This window comes from Hevea brasiliensis, chromosome 16 (assembly GCF_030052815.1).
Source record: "Hevea brasiliensis isolate MT/VB/25A 57/8 chromosome 16, ASM3005281v1, whole genome shotgun sequence".
Classification (NCBI taxonomy): Eukaryota; Viridiplantae; Streptophyta; class Magnoliopsida; order Malpighiales; family Euphorbiaceae; genus Hevea; species Hevea brasiliensis.
The window spans coordinates 57,491,701-57,509,015 of record NC_079508.1 but is presented as its reverse complement, the minus strand read 5'-3'; the positions used below and the strand labels follow the sequence as shown (position 1 = coordinate 57,509,015).

The following is a 17,315-nucleotide window of genomic DNA, read 5'->3' as shown; positions in this document are numbered from 1 at the left end:
CCACGGTCGGCCGCCACCTGGAACACAGGAAAATGGCTCCAGAAGCGACGCACAGCACGCGCGCGACCGTTCACCTTTCCGGCCAAAATCCGGCCGATCTGGCCACCAATCGGACCGGGTCTTGTGTCTAAACTCATCTACTCGTCGAGAGCTTTCCATAGACGAACACCGAAATCCATAGAGCGGTTTGTCCAATTTTTGCTCGGGAAGTTTTAGCCAATTTTGACTTTCGGGCTAGATTTCTCACAAACCGTGAATCCCACGAGAAAACCGAGAGTACCAGAGCGCTCCACTCGTCGAGAGCTTCGCGGCGACATAAATTTTGAATTTTTCCGACACCATTTTTCGGTGGGTCCCACGGAACTTCGCAGTATTTTTCCGAACATTAAATGAGCTTAGAAAATTCTGAAAAATTTATGTATTAACCCCCGTGTTGTGGGTTCATGTAGGTATCCTTAATTTTCCGGAAATTCGACAGTTGACGGGTCTGCAAATTTCGGGCCAGACAGACCCGTTACCGAAAAAGTCTCCGAATTGGTTTTGGCTACCCCCCCATTGTCAGACATCCCGAGCGCGTTCCCGAAGTCGGAATCGGCAAAGGTAAACCCGAACATTGCTTTTTCGTAATTTTCTAGTGCTTAAATAGGATTAAAAATCCATAAAATATTCGTGGTAGCTCAGAAAATTATGATTCTTTTTGCAATAGCCTAGTAATATTGCTAAGGACCGCGGGGCAAAGTTTTAGAATTTTTAGAGCTTGTTTGGGTAGTTTTTGCAAAAATGATCAATTATAAGGACTAAATTGAAATTTTTCATATTGTAATGGATGACTGATTTGATAGGCTCAGGAGGGTCTGTGTGATGTGATTGAGTTTTGGATATATGGATTGTGAATATAGAAGTGTGTTTTGAGCCATTTTGCAGGTTGGGTAGGTCCTAGGTATAGGGGAGACTCTGCCGGATTTTCGGCACGACTTAGGACGTATTTGGTCTTTTCTTGATTGTATTGAGTCATTTGTATTAAATAATTATAATGTAATTGTCAGGTGAGCCGAGACAACCTTCTTCCTCCGCCCAGCCGCCACAGTGACCGTTGTCAAGTTTGTGAGTAAAATATTAATTTTAATTATAATTTCACTATTATTATATGTTCAAGCATGCCTATGCATCACTTATGTGCATATATCTATGTAGATAAACTTCAGGCACGATTTATGTTGCATTCATAACTGTGAAAGTGCCATGTATGTTGCTGTGGTAATTTGGAGCAGTGTGCGTGCGTTGGCGTGCGTGTGATGTGGTGTGGACTATGGATAGGACGGGTAGTCACGACTTGAGATCTTCGCTGGGGCCCGATCCTTCGGGGGGTAGTCACGGCTTGAGTTCTTCGCTGGGACCCCCGATTTGGTTTATTAAGCGAAAGTCCGGCTTGAGTTCTTCGCTGGCATCAGGTTGGATTTAAGAGAGCTGTATAGGGGATCAGCTCCCATATATTATGATTGATATCACTGGGTGTGTGAGTGCTCCAAATTACCTTTTGATGTTATGATGTGAAAATGTTGTTGATGTTGCATTTCACTCTACAGGATGCATTAGTTTTAGATAGTTATAGAGATTATGGTTAAAATTGATATTTTACTCTCTGAGTCGAACGCTCACTCTTGTTCAATATTTTTTCAGGCTACAGGAGGATTTTATTGTGGTTAACCTGCTTTTCTTCTTCGCAGGTTGTTATTTAATATTGGTGTAATTTTATTTACTCATAGATTTTTCGCATGTGTTAGAATTATTTAAATGATTCGGGTCTGTAATATAATTGTTATGTGGACCTGTAAAATTATCATATGCATGTTTGATGGACTGGATGAGGGAGCTGAGCTCCCATTTATCTTTATGTTGATTTGAGTATGTGGAGGGTGAGCTGAGCTCCCCAAGTGATGATATATTTTGTTTACAAGTCGGGTGAGTCAAAAACTCCCCGTTGAAAGGTCCACTTTATGGCCGAACTCCGTCCGGTTATTTTCTTGATATTGGGCCCAAATGGGCCTTAGAGTTGGGTTAAGTGAATAGTTAGGCTTACTATGGGCCTCGGGGGCTTTAGGCTGGCCCAGGTCCTAGTGCCGGTCCTGCCCATAGGTTGGGTCGTAACAATAACAAGAAGAAAATAAGTTTGAAAAGATATTTTCCCTTATTTAGATTGAAGAAAAATAATAAAAAAGGAAGAAAATTTATCTTATTTTTTTATTTATTTTTATTCAATTTGAAAAGAAAATAAAAAATCAAAGAGGAAAAGTAGTTTACTTTTTGTTATTTTTTATTTTTCATCTTTTATTTTTTATTTATTTAAATACAAAAAGGAAAAATAAATAATAAAAAACTAAAACAAATTTTCCTTCTTTTATATTTCTTTTTCTCCAATAATTTATCCAAACTTAATGTCAATTTTAGGGAAGATGGAGTTAGCGAATTGAGCCTTCACCTTAAAGCAAAGGCGAGAGAGAAACTGCGAGTAAGAAGACCAAACAGATAAAAAAAAAATAAAATAAAATAACAAGGCGAGAGAGAGAAGTGAAGGGGTTGTGATAATGTCTGCGTGATCGTGTCTTGGACTTTCAGGCTGAACTTCAGGGACACTTTTGCCCGGGCTGGAGAAGAGCTCATAACTTATTCACAATCAGCTGGTTAAAAAAAAAATGTCAAAAAAACAAAAAATGCTAACTGAACTAAACTTAAAATGTGAACTCGAAGTAGAACCGTTCAATTTTCCCAGTTATAATCGATATCTGCCCAACCTTAATCAAACTGTGAGTTTTGAGAATTTTTTTTCCCCTTAAACCCATCAGCATCCTTTCCATAGCATTAGGACCAGCTATTCATATGCTATAACAAATCATAAAAAAAGCTTAAATTTAAGACTTTTTTTTTTATTATAGACCTAAATTAAATTTAATAAATTATAAACAATAATATTTTTATAAGCATTTATTTATTTATTTTTTTTAAATTCCCATTCCAACTCTCCTTTTAGAATTATTATTACATTAAATCTTTATTTATCAGATTAAATCCTCTATTACATTGAAATCAATTTGGCCTCAAAAACGATTTTGCTGTACTTCAATAAAATATAAAAAGAACAAAACACAGAACCAACACGATGACCAAAACACATGTTGGACCCAACTAAAAAACAAAAAGAGCCTACAAGCATACTTGTAACACACCAGTGAGACTTTATTCTATTCTCTTTGGTTATCCCATTGGCAAGAACAAAGGGCAAGCCAATAGAGCAACATCATTGAATGGTCAGTTTTTAGAACATCTGATATCAACCAATCTCCAATGCATACTCAAAAGCATATATAACTAAAACTACTAGCTTGCAGAAAAAAAAGTTATGCAAAACATAATCACAACGTCACTTGTCCCCATATTAAAACTCAAATACAACATTCAAAAAACAGGTATATGAATATTTTATGCATAACACTAGAAAGTGGTAAGCTTTAGCATCACAACTGATTCATGTAAAGATGGAAGTGAACAACAGTCAGCACAAAATTCTCCAGCCACCTCTGACTCTTCACTGCCTTGATCTTGACTCGGCTCTTCTAGCTTCATCTGGTGTTGAAGGAAACAACTCAACATACCTTGACCCAATTGTCATCTTATCTTTGTTCATAGCTCTTTTAGCTTCCTCAACAGAAACAAACTCCACATATGCTTCTCCAGTTGCTTTCCCATCTGGGCGGCATGCAATGTGTATCCTCTCTTCAATCAGCTTGAATTCTTTAAAAAATTCAATTATTTGAGGTTTTTTCACAGAGAATGGGAGCCCTCGCATCTTCAAAATCTCAGTGTATTCCAATTGATCCTTATCACTGAACCTCTTTGCTTTAGATGGTGGAGGACTTCCATGATAATCAGTGTCATAGATTCCTTCATAACTCACCTCTGCAGCAACAGCATTGTAATAATCCTGCCTCTTGCACCTAAAAACTTCCACATACCTACGCCCCATGTTCTGTCGATCTCTCTGTAAAGCAAACTCAACCTGCATTGACCCTGCAAAGACGACAAAAGCCTCTCCTGTGAACCGTCCATTCTTATTGACCAGCACCACATCAACGATGTCCAGCCCAGCAAAGAACTTGAAGATGTCTATATCAGTGCAGTTGAAAGGAAGCCCCCTCAGACGAACCACAGGAAAGGCAGGGGGCTGAAATCCACCACCATAGCTGTAGGGTTGAAAGCCACTAGGACCACTGCTCACTGCGAAGTAGGGATTTGATTCCATCATTCTTTGTCTCTTTGAGCCGACCTCGTACCCATCCGAAACCCCCCCGCTTCCCAACATTGCCCTTCATTTATCCATACCCAAAAGAAAGAAAATCCCCACTCAACCTGTTAATAAAACCAAACCCAACCCACACTTCCCTGACACCTAATATTCCTACATTTTTTTTCTTTAAAAAAGGAGGTAAAATATTTAACATCCCTCCTAAAAGAAACTACAGATAAACCCAAATGCAAAGCAAGACAATAGCACATAATCACCAATGGCAGTAACAAAATGCAATTAGCAAAGTTCAGCAAATAGTGTACCACGTATGTAAGATATGCATGATTACTTCTGCAGACTTGTTTTTTTATCCATTTGACACCAAAGAAGCACTCTATCAATATAATACAACAAATCACAATTCCAATCAATAACCTTAGTGACACGCCATATACGAGATTTATATAGAGGAAAGCAAAGCCATTGTCCACAGACATACACTGTAATTCCACAACCACTCTATACACTGTAATTCCATAAACACTGAAAGTTAAAAACAGTTGATTATTGATTTGGATATATATATATATATATATATATATATATATATATATATATATATATATATATATATATATATATTGTAGAAAATAGAGAATTTGGAAAATTATCTTTTATGTTTCTTCATACTAAAATGATTTACAAGCATTCTAATTTATATACAAAGGCTAGGACTAACTAAGAAACTAATAATAGCTAAGAAATACAATGATTCCTAATTATATTCTAACTTACAACTAATTTACACTGATTAAGGGATTTACACCAATTAAGGGATTCTAACACTCCCTCTCAAGTTAGTTCATGTATGTTGCACATGCCCAACTTGCAAACTAGGGTATGAAACCCCTTACAACTTAATCCCTTAGTGAACACATCAGCTAATTGATCTTTCGACCCGACGTAAGATATACTTAAGGAACCATGGACAACTTTTTCTTTTATGAAGTGTCTCACAATCTCTACATGCTTGATTCGATAATGATGAACTGGATTGTGAACTATATTGATAGTAGCTTTGATATCACAGAACAAGGACAAACCACTAGTTTCCAGTAATTTTAATTCCTCCATCAACTTTCGTAACTATAATAGTTCAGAAATACCTTGAGCCACTACTCTAAACTCAGCCTTTGCACTAGATCTAGCTGTCACATTTTGCTTTTAGCTTCTCCAAGTGACTAGATTACCACCAACAAAAGTATAGTAACCAGATATCGATCTCCTATCATCAAAAGATCCACCCCAATCTGCATCTGTAAATAGGGATGAGCATTCGGTTCAAACCGAACCGAACCAAATTAAATTATAAAAATTGAATTTTAAATTTTAGAAACCGAACCGAAATGAGTGAAAAATCGAATCGAACCAAACCGCTCTATTTCGGTTCGGTTCGGTTCGATTTAAACAGATCGTTTTGATTTTTGATTGATTTTTCAATTTAGACTTGATTTTCAAGTTATTTGGTTTAATTTTGACTTTGGTTTGAACCTAATAACCATTTATCAATGAAATTAAACAATTAATATATATAAAATTAAATATAATTTATAAATTTTTCATAAAAATAAGTCAATTCAAAAATCAATTCGGTTCGATTGAGTTCGATTTGAACATATAGATTACTATTCAATTCGGTTCGATTTAACCGAATTTTTTCTCTTCAAAATCGAACCGAACCGAAATAACCAAAATTTTTATAATGTAAAACCGAACTGAGCCGATTGAATTTTAAAACCGAACCGATTGAACCAAATTGACTTGGTTCGGTTCAGTTCAATTTTTTGGTTTGAACCGAATTCTGCTCAGCCATATCTGTAAAGGCCTTAATCTGAAGATGGCCATGCTTTGAGAAAAGAAGTCATTTCCCAGGTGTAGATTTTAAGTATCGCAAGATGCGGAAAATGGCCTCCAAATGAGGGTCACGAGGATCATGTATATACTGACTCACTAGACCCACTGTATATGCTATATCTGGTCTGGTATGCGAAAGGTTAATCAATCTGCCAACCAACTTCTGATATCTCCCAATATCCACAGATTCTCCAACTCCAGCTTGCAATTTGTGATTTGCCTCAATGGGAGACTCTGCCGGTTTACAACCTAGCATTCTTGTTTCCTCCAACAGATCTAGTATGTATTTCCTTTGAGAAATAAATATTCCTTTATCTGATCTGGCAACCTCTATTCCAAGAAAGTATTTTAGCATTCCCAAATCTTTGATTTCAAACTCCTATACTAGTTATTCCTTTAGATGAATTATTTCTTCCCTATCATCACCAGTTACCACAATATCATCCACATAGACAATAAATAGAGTATAGTGTTTTATAAACAAGGTGTGATCAGCGTTGCTTTGGCAGTATCCAAAAGAAACCATAGCCTTACTAAACCTGTCAAACCATGCCCTAGGTAACTGTTTTAAATCATACAGTGCTTTCTTCAATCTGCAAACTTTTCCTTTGGTCTTCCCATTCTCAAAACCAGGAGAGATTTCCATATATACTTCTTCTTCTAAATCACCACGTAGAAAGGCATTTTTTACATCAAACTGTTGCAAATCCCACTCAAGATTTACTGCACATGATAATAAAATTCTGATGGTATTCATTTTAGCAACAGAAGCAAACATTTCCTGCTAATCTAACCCATACGTCTGTGTGAAGCCTTTTGCTACTAGCTTAGCCTTATACCTTTCAATTGAACCATTTGCTCTGTGTTTCACAGTGAACACCCACTTGCATCCAATTGGTTTTTTCCCCAGTGGAAGAGTAACAAGTTCCCATGTCTCATTATTTGCTAGAGCTTTCATCTCTTCCACCATGGCTGCCTTCCATTTTGGATCAAGGCATGCTTTCTTCCAATCCTGTGAAATAGAAACAGAGGAAACAGACAATAGAAAGGCTCTATAGGATAGAGACAAAGAATCATAGGAAATGAAGTTAGAGATAGGATGTTTAGTACAGGGTCTAACACCTTTTCTGAGAGCAATAGAAATATCAAGATCATTATTAGAAGAAGGAAGAGTAGATTGAGAATTGAAATTAGACTCCTTAGGAACCAAAGGAGACTCATCAAATACCTCAGGATATTTAGGAATTGAATCCAGATATTCCGGTTGATCAGCAGTCTCCTGCTCGATGGCTATATCTGTCTTGTTCCGCCGAGTATAGATTCTCAAATCTGGTCCATTCAGTCTCCCTCGAGATTTAGGTGACTCTCCCTGAGTATCATTATTAGGAATAGGCTTTAGACCCAGATTTTCCCTTTGAAGTTGAAAGTTGGGAGAGCACAAAGAAGAAGGGAAAGGAAAAGACACCTCTTCTTCCTTCCTATGCTCCCCCTGAAGAGGTGGATGGAAATAAGATTCAGATTCCCTAAAGGTAACATCCATGCTCATAACATATTTTCGTGCAGGAGGGTGGTAACACTTATACCCTTTCTGAATACTGGAATAACCAACAAAGACACACTTGAGGGCTCGAGATTCTAACTTCCCCCTATTAGGCTGATGAACAAAGCAAACACAACCAAAGACCTTTGGAGGAATAGTATATGAATTTTTACCTTGCAAAACCTCTAAAGGACTCTTAAACTCTAAAGTTCGGAGTGGCATCCTGTTAAGAAGATATGCAGCAGAAAGAATTGCATCCCCCTTGTAAGGTTTGGGAATATTCATTATAAACATAAGAGACCCATCAATCTCAAATAAATGTCTATTTTTTCTCTTAGACACTCCATTTTGAGCACTAGTGTTAACGCAACTAGTTTGATGCAAAGTTCCGTGTGACTTCAAATATTCCTGAAAAACTCCATTCATATACTCTGTGCCATTATCAGTTCTCAGTATTTTAACATAAGCATCAAACTGGGTGCTAATCATTTTGTTAAACTGCTGAAAACATAAAAATACTTTATTTTTACCTTTCATCAGATATACCCAAGTTAACCTACTGCAACAATCAATAAATGTCACAAACCATCTATAACCTGATAAAGACACAGTTTGAGTAGGCCCCCACACATCAGAATGGATAGTCATAAAAAGAACTGAAGATGTATTATTTATTGCAGAATAAGATTGTCTAGTATGTTTGGCAAACTCACAAGCATCACATACTAAAAATTCAATTTTGCATTGCTTAAATAAAAGAGGATAAAGTTTCTCTAAAACAGTAAATGAAGGATGTCCAAGTCTCATATGCCACTGAATAATTTCTTCCTCAGCACCCATAGATTGTCCCAACATGGCTTGATCAACACAATCATTCAATAGATATAGCCCATCTTGCAGTCTACCACTGCCAATCATTCTCCCTTTTATCAACTCCTGAAACACACAATGAGTGAAAAAAAATTCAATTTTGCAGTTGAGAGCTTTTGTGATAGAGCTGACAGACAAAAGGTTTATAGGAAGACTAGGCACATGTAAGACTAGAACTAAGACTTATAATAGGAGAGCATTTAACAAACAGAAATATTAGATAAGGATCCATCCGCAATGCGGACTTTTTCTTTGCCTGAATATAGAGAATAGGATATGAATTTATTTGAAGAGCCTATCTTATGTTTGTTTGCTCCAGAATCTATAATCCAAAATGAACTATTATGATTAGAAAGAAAAGCATTACCTGAGTTGACAAAGCTAAAAGAGGCAACTGTAGTGGATTGTGATTCAAGCTGTGATAGGAATCATCTCAGAATCTGTACCTCTTCAATGGAAAACATCACAGTGATAGTAGTATCTTCAGAAACACTCACAGCCTCAGATACATTTGCTTGTGATCTAGTAGAGCCCATCCTTTTTCCTCCATGCCTTTTAGTTGGGCGGCTGTGCAGCTTCTAACATTGTTCTTTAGTGTCCCAAGATTTCCCAAAGTAGTCACAATGCAAGTGATCCTTATCTGATGGACCATATGACTGTTCTCGTAAGGAGTTAGCAGCCAGTCCAGCCTTATCAATAGCTGTATAATTGATCATGACACTCATTCTGCTCTCCTCCTGCTAAACATAAGAGTATGTCTGCCTTAAGGTGGGCAAAGGATCCTTATCAAGCACTTGAACCCGAATCTGATCATACTCCACATTTAGCCCAGCAAGAAAATCATATATCCGCTCCTTCTCAACCAATTTCTAGAATTTAACTGCATCAGCCAGACATGAAGCCCGAAAGTCCTGATAGAAATCCAACTCTTGCCACAGACCACTCAGTTCCGCATAATACTGTGCAACAGTCAACTCACCTTGTGTCATTCCATGAACCTTGTTCCTAAGCTCATAAACTTGTGCATTATCCCCAACTTGAGGATAAGTCTGAGAAACAGCACTCCAAATGGTAGCGGCACTGTCCAACAGTAAATACTCATGAGCTATATGAGGTTGCATAGAATTGATGAGCCATGACATAACAAGAGAGTTCTCCAACTCCCACTGGCTGTAAGTAGAACTAGTACTTTTTGGCTTTTTTTTTTTTTTCTCCAGTGATATACCCCTACAGTCATCTAGCCTGAATGAACAGTAGACAAGATCTAGACTATGCCAAATAATTAGTTCCATCCAACTTTACAAGACTAATTTGTAAAGAGGGATTATCACCAACAAATCCAGCCTTTGTTTCAGGGGTTTTTTTCTTTTCTTCAATCATTTTTCAATTAAAGAAATAGGTACTGAGACAGAAAGTAAGAAACTGGGCAACAGAAGATACAAAAAAAAAATTGTGCAAACCAGGTGTGAAAACATGTTGGTTAGAGGCGCGTCGGACAGGGAAAGTCGTCGGCAAAAGGCGCGGTCGGAGAAATTACGAAAAAAAAGGGGTGCACGCGCTAGCGTGTGAAGAACTATGCGAGACTTCTAGAGGCGTGTGAGTTCACGCGCTTCACCAGAAGGCAGCGGGACTCCAGGCATAGGCCGATTGGCTGGTGTCCTTCCTCTTCAAGTGGGTGGTGACAGTCACCTCCCTTCCTAGAACGACGTCTAAACTTGAACAAAAAAAAAATTACTCAGAACTACACTGTTCACGCCAATAAATTTTGGCACTGCTCTGATGTCATGTAGAAAACAGAGAATTTAAAAAATTTTCTTTTATATTTCTTCATACTAAAATGATTTACAAGCATTCTAATTTATATACAAAGGTTAGGACTAACCAGGAAACTAATAATAGCTAATAAATACAACGATTCCTAATTTTATTTTAATTTACAGCTAATTTATACTGATTAAGGGATTTACACTAATTGAGGGATTCTAACATATATATATATATATATATATATATATATATATATATATAAAGCTTGTCAAAACCGTCTTGCAAAATAAGACTCTAATACCCATTTTAGAGAACAGCAAAAGGCGTTCTCTATAGTTTGTTGACTGGCACTGCTATCAGGTATTTTACAGAAAAATAAATAAATTATCTCAAAAATTATAATACCTACACAGTTATTTGAGGAAAAATAATAATAGGAGAAATCTAAGTTTTTATTTTTTCAATTTCATTGACCCTAAAATACGCAAAAACAATGGAATCCTTCTAGGAAATTTCAAATTGTTTCTTTAAATTGGAAAATTTATTTTCCCTTGCAACACTAAAATATAAAACATTAGACCAATACAAAATCAAATTTCACAAATGATAAAAAAGGAAAGTAACTAATCGACAAATTCACTACAGAATTAATTTTCGATTTCTTAACAATCAATTCTGATTTCACAAACATGTACACCAGCAGCAGCAACAACAACAACAAATCAGCAGCAGATTACAGACAAATAAAAAAAAAGGAAAGTTTTATACACTTACCCTCTGGATCCGTACATGGTTTCGTGTCTTTTAAATCTTCAGCAATCTCGTTCGAATCCCACGAGGAAATAGAGAGATTTGAAAAATCTGAGGTTAAACTGCGTGTATTTGTACCCAAATTTCGAATCCCTAACCAATTTCGCTCGTTCGTTGGCTGGTTGAGAAATGAAGAAATTAACCCTAGCTGGGGTTCTTACAAACGAGTAGGATAATTTTCGCCCGCCTCCCTACTGATATTTTGTTTCCCAATTTAGGTAAATTATATTTTACACCTTACAGTTTGTCATTAATTACAAAACGCGACTTTTTTTTTTCTTTATTTCAGGTAAATTCTAAAATAAATAGATAAAAAAAAAGTCTGAATTTTCTTATTTTCTTTACAAAATCAATGAAATTAATCTTATTAAAAATATATAATTCAACTTAGCATTTTGTCATGTAAAATAAGAATAGTTTTTACATTTTGTTTGCATTATCTATAATTACTTTCATGACATGATATTTATATTTAAAAATATTCTTGGAGTATAAAATAACTTAGATAAATTTTAAAAGTTTTATAAATGCCATGTATGATTTCAGAAAACTTTTTCCTAATTTTTTTTTTATAATAATTCTCTCTAAAAATGTTTGAACCATTTAAAGGTTTAACACCAAAAAAATTTGACAAATTTTATAGCATTTTAAGAAACATTTGGTTGTTTATTTAAAAAAAAAACCATATAATAACCTCCAATTTCAAATTCAATTTATCATTATTATTATTATTATTATTATTATTATTATTATTATTATATAATTGATTCTCAATGAAATTCTAACTGATATCTCATAGATTTAGAGATCTTCCAATACCACCGATGAAAGATCCATTCAGTAGAGTCTAGGTAGTACGAATTTAGAAACAATAGTCATCAATCAGCCACACCCAAAGCACATCCCTAAGTTTTTCAGAAGAAGAAAGAATGTGTTACAAGAGGCTGATTTTCCAATTACTACCACCAAAATTGAATTTACAGAGACCAAATAAAACAATAAATGTTCAAGACATGCAGGGACAAACGGCGTCAAAGTCATCAGCCTTCTTCTCTGTTGGAATATAAACTGAACCACACCATTGCCTTTTCTTTTTCTTCGTCCGACCAAGATATGCACATCATTTACAATCCTCATTCTACTGGAAAACTCGATTGATAAATTTGCTAACCCTTGTAGATAATATCAACCATGGTATAATGCCAACCTGCAGTTATATCAGAACAATATGAAAAAAACCAAGTCCATCTGATTACATGCTTAAAATTCCATTTAACTCTTAACACCTATTATGCAGTCTGACTTGGGAAAATTTTAATCCCAAACCCTATGCATTCATCTAGGCTATAGAAAGATCAAGTAAACCTCAAAAGAAAGATTTAGTTGAGCTTGAGTTAAATTCTTAAACATGATATCTCCACAACAATTTTAATAAAGTCTAGGCTGGAAATTTTGTCAATCTTCTCCACAATTTTATTTTATGATGGCTAATTAATAACAGGGAAACAAGGTGCTAAACACTATTCCTAAATAAACATTAGCAAGTAGAGGTTTTAACCAAAATACAAACAAGTGTTGTGTTGTGTGCTATCCTTTGGATTCTGCTGGTTGAGCTTGGAAGCCCTATTTGGACATTTCCCATGCTGGTATGCATTCTTCCACAGAGAATGTTGTTTATTTTTCAATTGCAAATTATTCTATCACTACTATTTAGGATATTAGTTGCTATTATTTTTCTCTTATTACTCCATATATCTTAGGGCATGTGAAATCTTTTGTACATGTTTATGATTTGGGAAAACCCTCGACTTGTTATCCAGTAAAAGACTTTCTCCAGGATATGGACACGCGCACACACACACACAAAATAAATAAATAAAAATACGAGGAGGCTTTTGTTGGGGGGGTAGGCGGGGTGGGGTGTGGGTAGTTGGTGGTTTGCTGTAAAGCAAAACAGAATTGAAAAACATTACCAATACATTATCATTTAAACAACCTCCAGCACCCCAAGATAGTAACTTTCCTGCACAATCAAATATATCAAGTCAACACAATCAAAATATCACATTATTGGAAATATTGTCTACAATTCCTTTACTAATGATATATTCCACTCCAGTTGTCCACTGATTGTATTATCTTTCTTGTTGTCCTTCCCCCTTATCTCCACATAGATCAATTAAATTAAGAAGAGAGAAAAACCTAAAAATTGATGGCTCAGAAAATTAAAAACAGGAAAAGTGATACATCTCATCATGATTTAGAGACTAGTGAATGTAATGGATTACCAAAGGGCTGCACCAATTGCTGAGATATTGCAGTAACAGGAGTCCTCCAAAACCAGCAAATCAGCATGAAGTATGTCACAATCTGTATGCCAAATAATTATTCAGGCCTCGTTGTAGGAAACAAATAAACTCATAGACAACTATAATGTACTCACTGCTACCTTTAAGATAAATATTAGTTTGAGGTATAAATCATGAGAAAGCTTGATCTGCTTGTTGTGCATTTCTTCACCTGGAAGGTAAATGCAGAAGTTAGAAGCTTCTATTCACATGGATGATGCAGAGCTTAAAACTACCAGGTTTAAATGGGTACAACAGCTTAATACTACCAAGCAACAAATTAGGAACACCATATCAGTCATAAACATCTCTCTCAGTCTCTCTCTCCTATTCATGGGGATAAATGAAATACAGATATTAGAACTAAAATTTGAGAAAATGCAAAAAAATATAATAGCAGAGATGCAAACAACAAAGAGAATCTCTGGAAGACATGACTCAGGATTTTGGATTTTCTAATTTCACAATATAAGGTGACGTAACTCAATCTTCAATTAATCCTAAATTAAAGGAAATTTACAATTTAGCTCTTCAATTAATCCTAAAATTAAAGGAAAATTTATAATTTAGCTCCAAAATAACTAGGGAAATTGACAAGATCATTTTAAGAAGGCTATGAAACAGAATTGGTGGGAGAACATCAGAATACTACACCACCTAATCAATATATAACAAGAAATTGCCACGACTATTAGCAGGAGTAGATAGAGAACACAGAGCTTCAAACATCTGTGGTCTGGCAGGGATATGTGTTTGCAAACATGAAGCATACCCATAGTAGATGTATACACTTGCAGACATACAGAGAAAGATAAAACCTGAACAATAAATATTTTGCAAATGTATCATTAACTGTTCCATAGATTTATGCAATACATACAAATAGATGGCTTGAGAAATTATTGTTATTTAGACCATTGCAATAATTATGTCAGCATTTATGTAAAAGGAAATAAATGACTGCAACAGCAAATAGGCTTACGATTTGTAAGTTCCTTCTCCTTTGCAGCTGCTAACCTCCTAAGTTTTGCAGCCTGAGCAAATGTTGATGGCCTGTAACCAACATTGAGTCAATCATACAGAAGAACAAGGACAAAACATTTTCCTACTAGTGACAAATAGAAATAGTTAAGTCCACATGCTTGTGGAACATAATATACTTTCTTTCTACTTTATTGCAGGCTTTCAATTGTATTTATGGAGCTTGAAGTTATTGTTTATGTATTAAATCCTAAATATTTGGCATTCAATGCAGACAGAAGCACACACTGCCTAGCATTAAAACAAAATTTTAACCATTTTTTTGATGAAAATAATGGATAAGAGAAACATTAATAACGAAGCACTCACTCTGAAAAGGCGCTCGCCTCTTTCAAGAGCTGCTTTATTTCTGCACGCAACTGAACTTCTGTAGCATTCTTAGATGCTTTCTGAAAATAGAGAACAATATCCTTCAGAAAAAGAATCTTCAACTATAAAAGAATTTCTACAGAAAATAAAGTGCCTAAATTCTAATGTTAATCCAGATTTTCTTCAAGGAGTGGCAAAATGAAATATGTTGTGAGGATACCAATCCAGTTATCAACTAAGTGAGTCCAATTAGTTGGCAATTAAGTTCTGGTCAGTATTAGTTCTTTTAAGCTTGTTAGTCTAACCATGTGACCAGTCAAGATTCAGATTAACATTGTGGCTCAATGCTGATAAAACCCTGCATCAGATCATGAATGAGCAACATTAAAATCAGTTACCTCTCTGAACTCTCTGTCTCTCCTCTGCATCTTCCACTAATACCACTGGATACAAGAATTAATCATACCAAAATACATAACCGATATTGTCCTATATATAAGACACTGTCTCTCTGCAAATCGTGCAATGGAATTCAAATAGAAGGAAGCAATTCTTATTCACAAAAACCTGATCAAGGAGAAAATAATACATCACGCACTAGGCACTGAATAGTTTTTAATAGCACTGAATAGTTTTTAATTCCACTCGATAACAAAATGTATCCTGTAAAGTTTAAAGTGCAGATAAATAGCCAGATCCTTCTTGTTGTGTGCATAGCATATAAATCCAGCAATTCAAGCATAAATCAAATAGCAAAATCTTGCTTGAATGCACATAATCCAAGCTAAAACAATCCCCAAAACCTGGAAATCAAAGAATTCCCATAATGATAGTTGAATATTGATAAATAGTATTAAAGGTACCTTCTTTAAGTGCTCAAGCCGCATGGAGATGAACTGGAAAAACACAATGATGAGAAAGATGACAGGAGCTGCAAGACAGCTTCCTTGCTCTCCTCCTAGGGTTTCTTCCTCTCCCATACTAATGTCTTTATGGTCTTGTCTTCAGTAATGCAGAGATTGTTGATAAATTTGATGAAATTGACTCTACAGTCTACATGGTGATTTAAGAAAAGAGTAAAGTGAGATTTTGATCTTTTTCTGTAAAAGTAAAATTTATAACCAAATATGATTTTTTTGTTTTTTGAACTAGGAATTAGAATTATTCATGTTTTTGTTGTGAAGCAGCTTTAAAGATGATAGCAACTTCTCTCACATGATGCAATAGAAGTTCAAAATTCACATAAAACAATCCAATATCTCAAATTCAAAATAAATTACTTCACCCACCGCAACCACAACATAATTATTCTTTCTCAAGCTAAATGGATATACCTGATAAGACCTCATAACCCAATTCAGTTTAAGTTCACAATTGGATTATCTCAAATTTTCCCCAGAAACACAATTAAAAGAGGGGCATAGTAGACTTAACAGGTTTAGGCCGTTGATCCTTCATTCTCAGCCCCAGCACTCAGTATTAACCAGTCCCATCCAACAAAAAAGGTTACAAATGACACCAAATACAATCATGAAAAAACAAATTATGCATCGAGAATAAGAAATAATGTTTGGGATTAACTTAGCTTCAAAAAATGAATTTTAATTTCAAAATCCCAATAAAATAATCCTAATGATTCCCAATTAACCAGTGGAAGGAGAAAGGTAAAAACAAATGAAATTCTTCCATGAAAATATTGAATCTCTAACTTGAAGCCATTTTTATCAATACAAATAAAAAAAAATCAATAAACGATATAATAAGTACCATTCACCAATTAAAAATAACTTAATAAAAAAATGCAATTGAAATTATTTGCTAAAAAAGCTGCAACATTTCATACATAGGCAATGATAGAGAAAGACCAAGAAAGAGAGAATTCGATACCTAATTAACAAAATCGAAAGCTGGAGTTTCACCAATAGATCGCCATCTGCAATGCAAAGAGGGAAAATTATTAAAAAAAAAAAATCAAATGCCCAGATTGCAAAAAAAAAAAAAAAAGATAATTGAAATTAACAGCGACAATGCAAAAAAGTAAACCTAATATCATGAGATATTATATTTTTGATGTTATCGTAAACATGGAGATGATAATATAATATGCAGCCTACGTACGTTGAAGTTTGGAACCTCCGCCTATTTCATCGCTTTAAGCTAGCTCTGATTTTAACCATATTTCCATTTTAAAATGTTAAATATATTATGATTTCCAGAAAATATCTCCTCAAAAGTTGATTTACACATTTGACCTCCTGCGCGCGGACATTAATCAATGTAGAATGGTTATGATCCGAGGCTAATTTCGTTATTTCATAGTGAAAACTACACGCCCGGGAAAACAGCCAAAGCGAAGAACTGTTCAAGAGCAGTGAACCAATAGAGGGAGAGAAAGATCGCGCGCATGGAGCCATGACGTGGCCAAATATTTTGA

At 35.2% G+C, this 17,315-nt stretch overlaps 2 protein-coding genes across 6 annotated transcripts; both read right to left on the bottom strand.

The window, feature by feature from the left end:
• Positions 1–3,407: 3,407 nt before the first annotated feature.
• LOC110660707 (uncharacterized) lies at positions 3,408–11,372 on the bottom strand. Of its 3 annotated transcripts, none has more exons than XM_021819089.2 (2): positions 11,148–11,372; positions 3,408–4,361 (listed from the first exon to the last, which is right to left on the bottom strand). In XM_021819089.2, the coding sequence occupies exons 1-2, from the start codon at positions 11,162–11,164 to the stop codon at positions 3,584–3,586; spliced, it is 795 nt and encodes a 264-aa protein (XP_021674781.1). In that variant the 5' UTR covers positions 11,165–11,372; the 3' UTR covers positions 3,408–3,583. The 3 variants fall into 3 exon arrangements, with proteins under 3 accessions (XP_021674781.1, XP_021674787.1, XP_021674797.1); XM_021819095.2 differs by having other exon boundaries at positions 3,408–4,065; positions 11,148–11,371; XM_021819105.2 differs by having other exon boundaries at positions 3,408–4,272; positions 11,148–11,370.
• Positions 11,373–12,058: 686 nt separating this feature from the next.
• LOC110660725 (protein GET1) lies at positions 12,059–17,104 on the bottom strand. 3 transcript variants are annotated; one of them, XM_021819117.2, is made up of 9 exons: positions 17,000–17,104; positions 16,769–16,814; positions 15,745–15,934; positions 14,882–14,961; positions 14,514–14,584; positions 13,633–13,703; positions 13,472–13,553; positions 13,157–13,206; positions 12,059–12,390 (listed from the first exon to the last, which is right to left on the bottom strand). In XM_021819117.2, exons 3-9 carry the CDS (start codon positions 15,859–15,861, stop codon positions 12,322–12,324), a joined length of 540 nt encoding a protein of 179 aa, XP_021674809.2. In that variant the 5' UTR covers positions 15,862–15,934; positions 16,769–16,814; positions 17,000–17,104; the 3' UTR covers positions 12,059–12,321. The 3 variants fall into 3 exon arrangements, with proteins under 3 accessions (XP_021674809.2, XP_021674818.2, XP_021674834.2); XM_021819126.2 differs by having other exon boundaries at positions 16,925–17,062; XM_021819142.2 differs by lacking the exon at positions 13,157–13,206.
• Between the last annotated feature and the right edge of the window lie 211 nt (positions 17,105–17,315).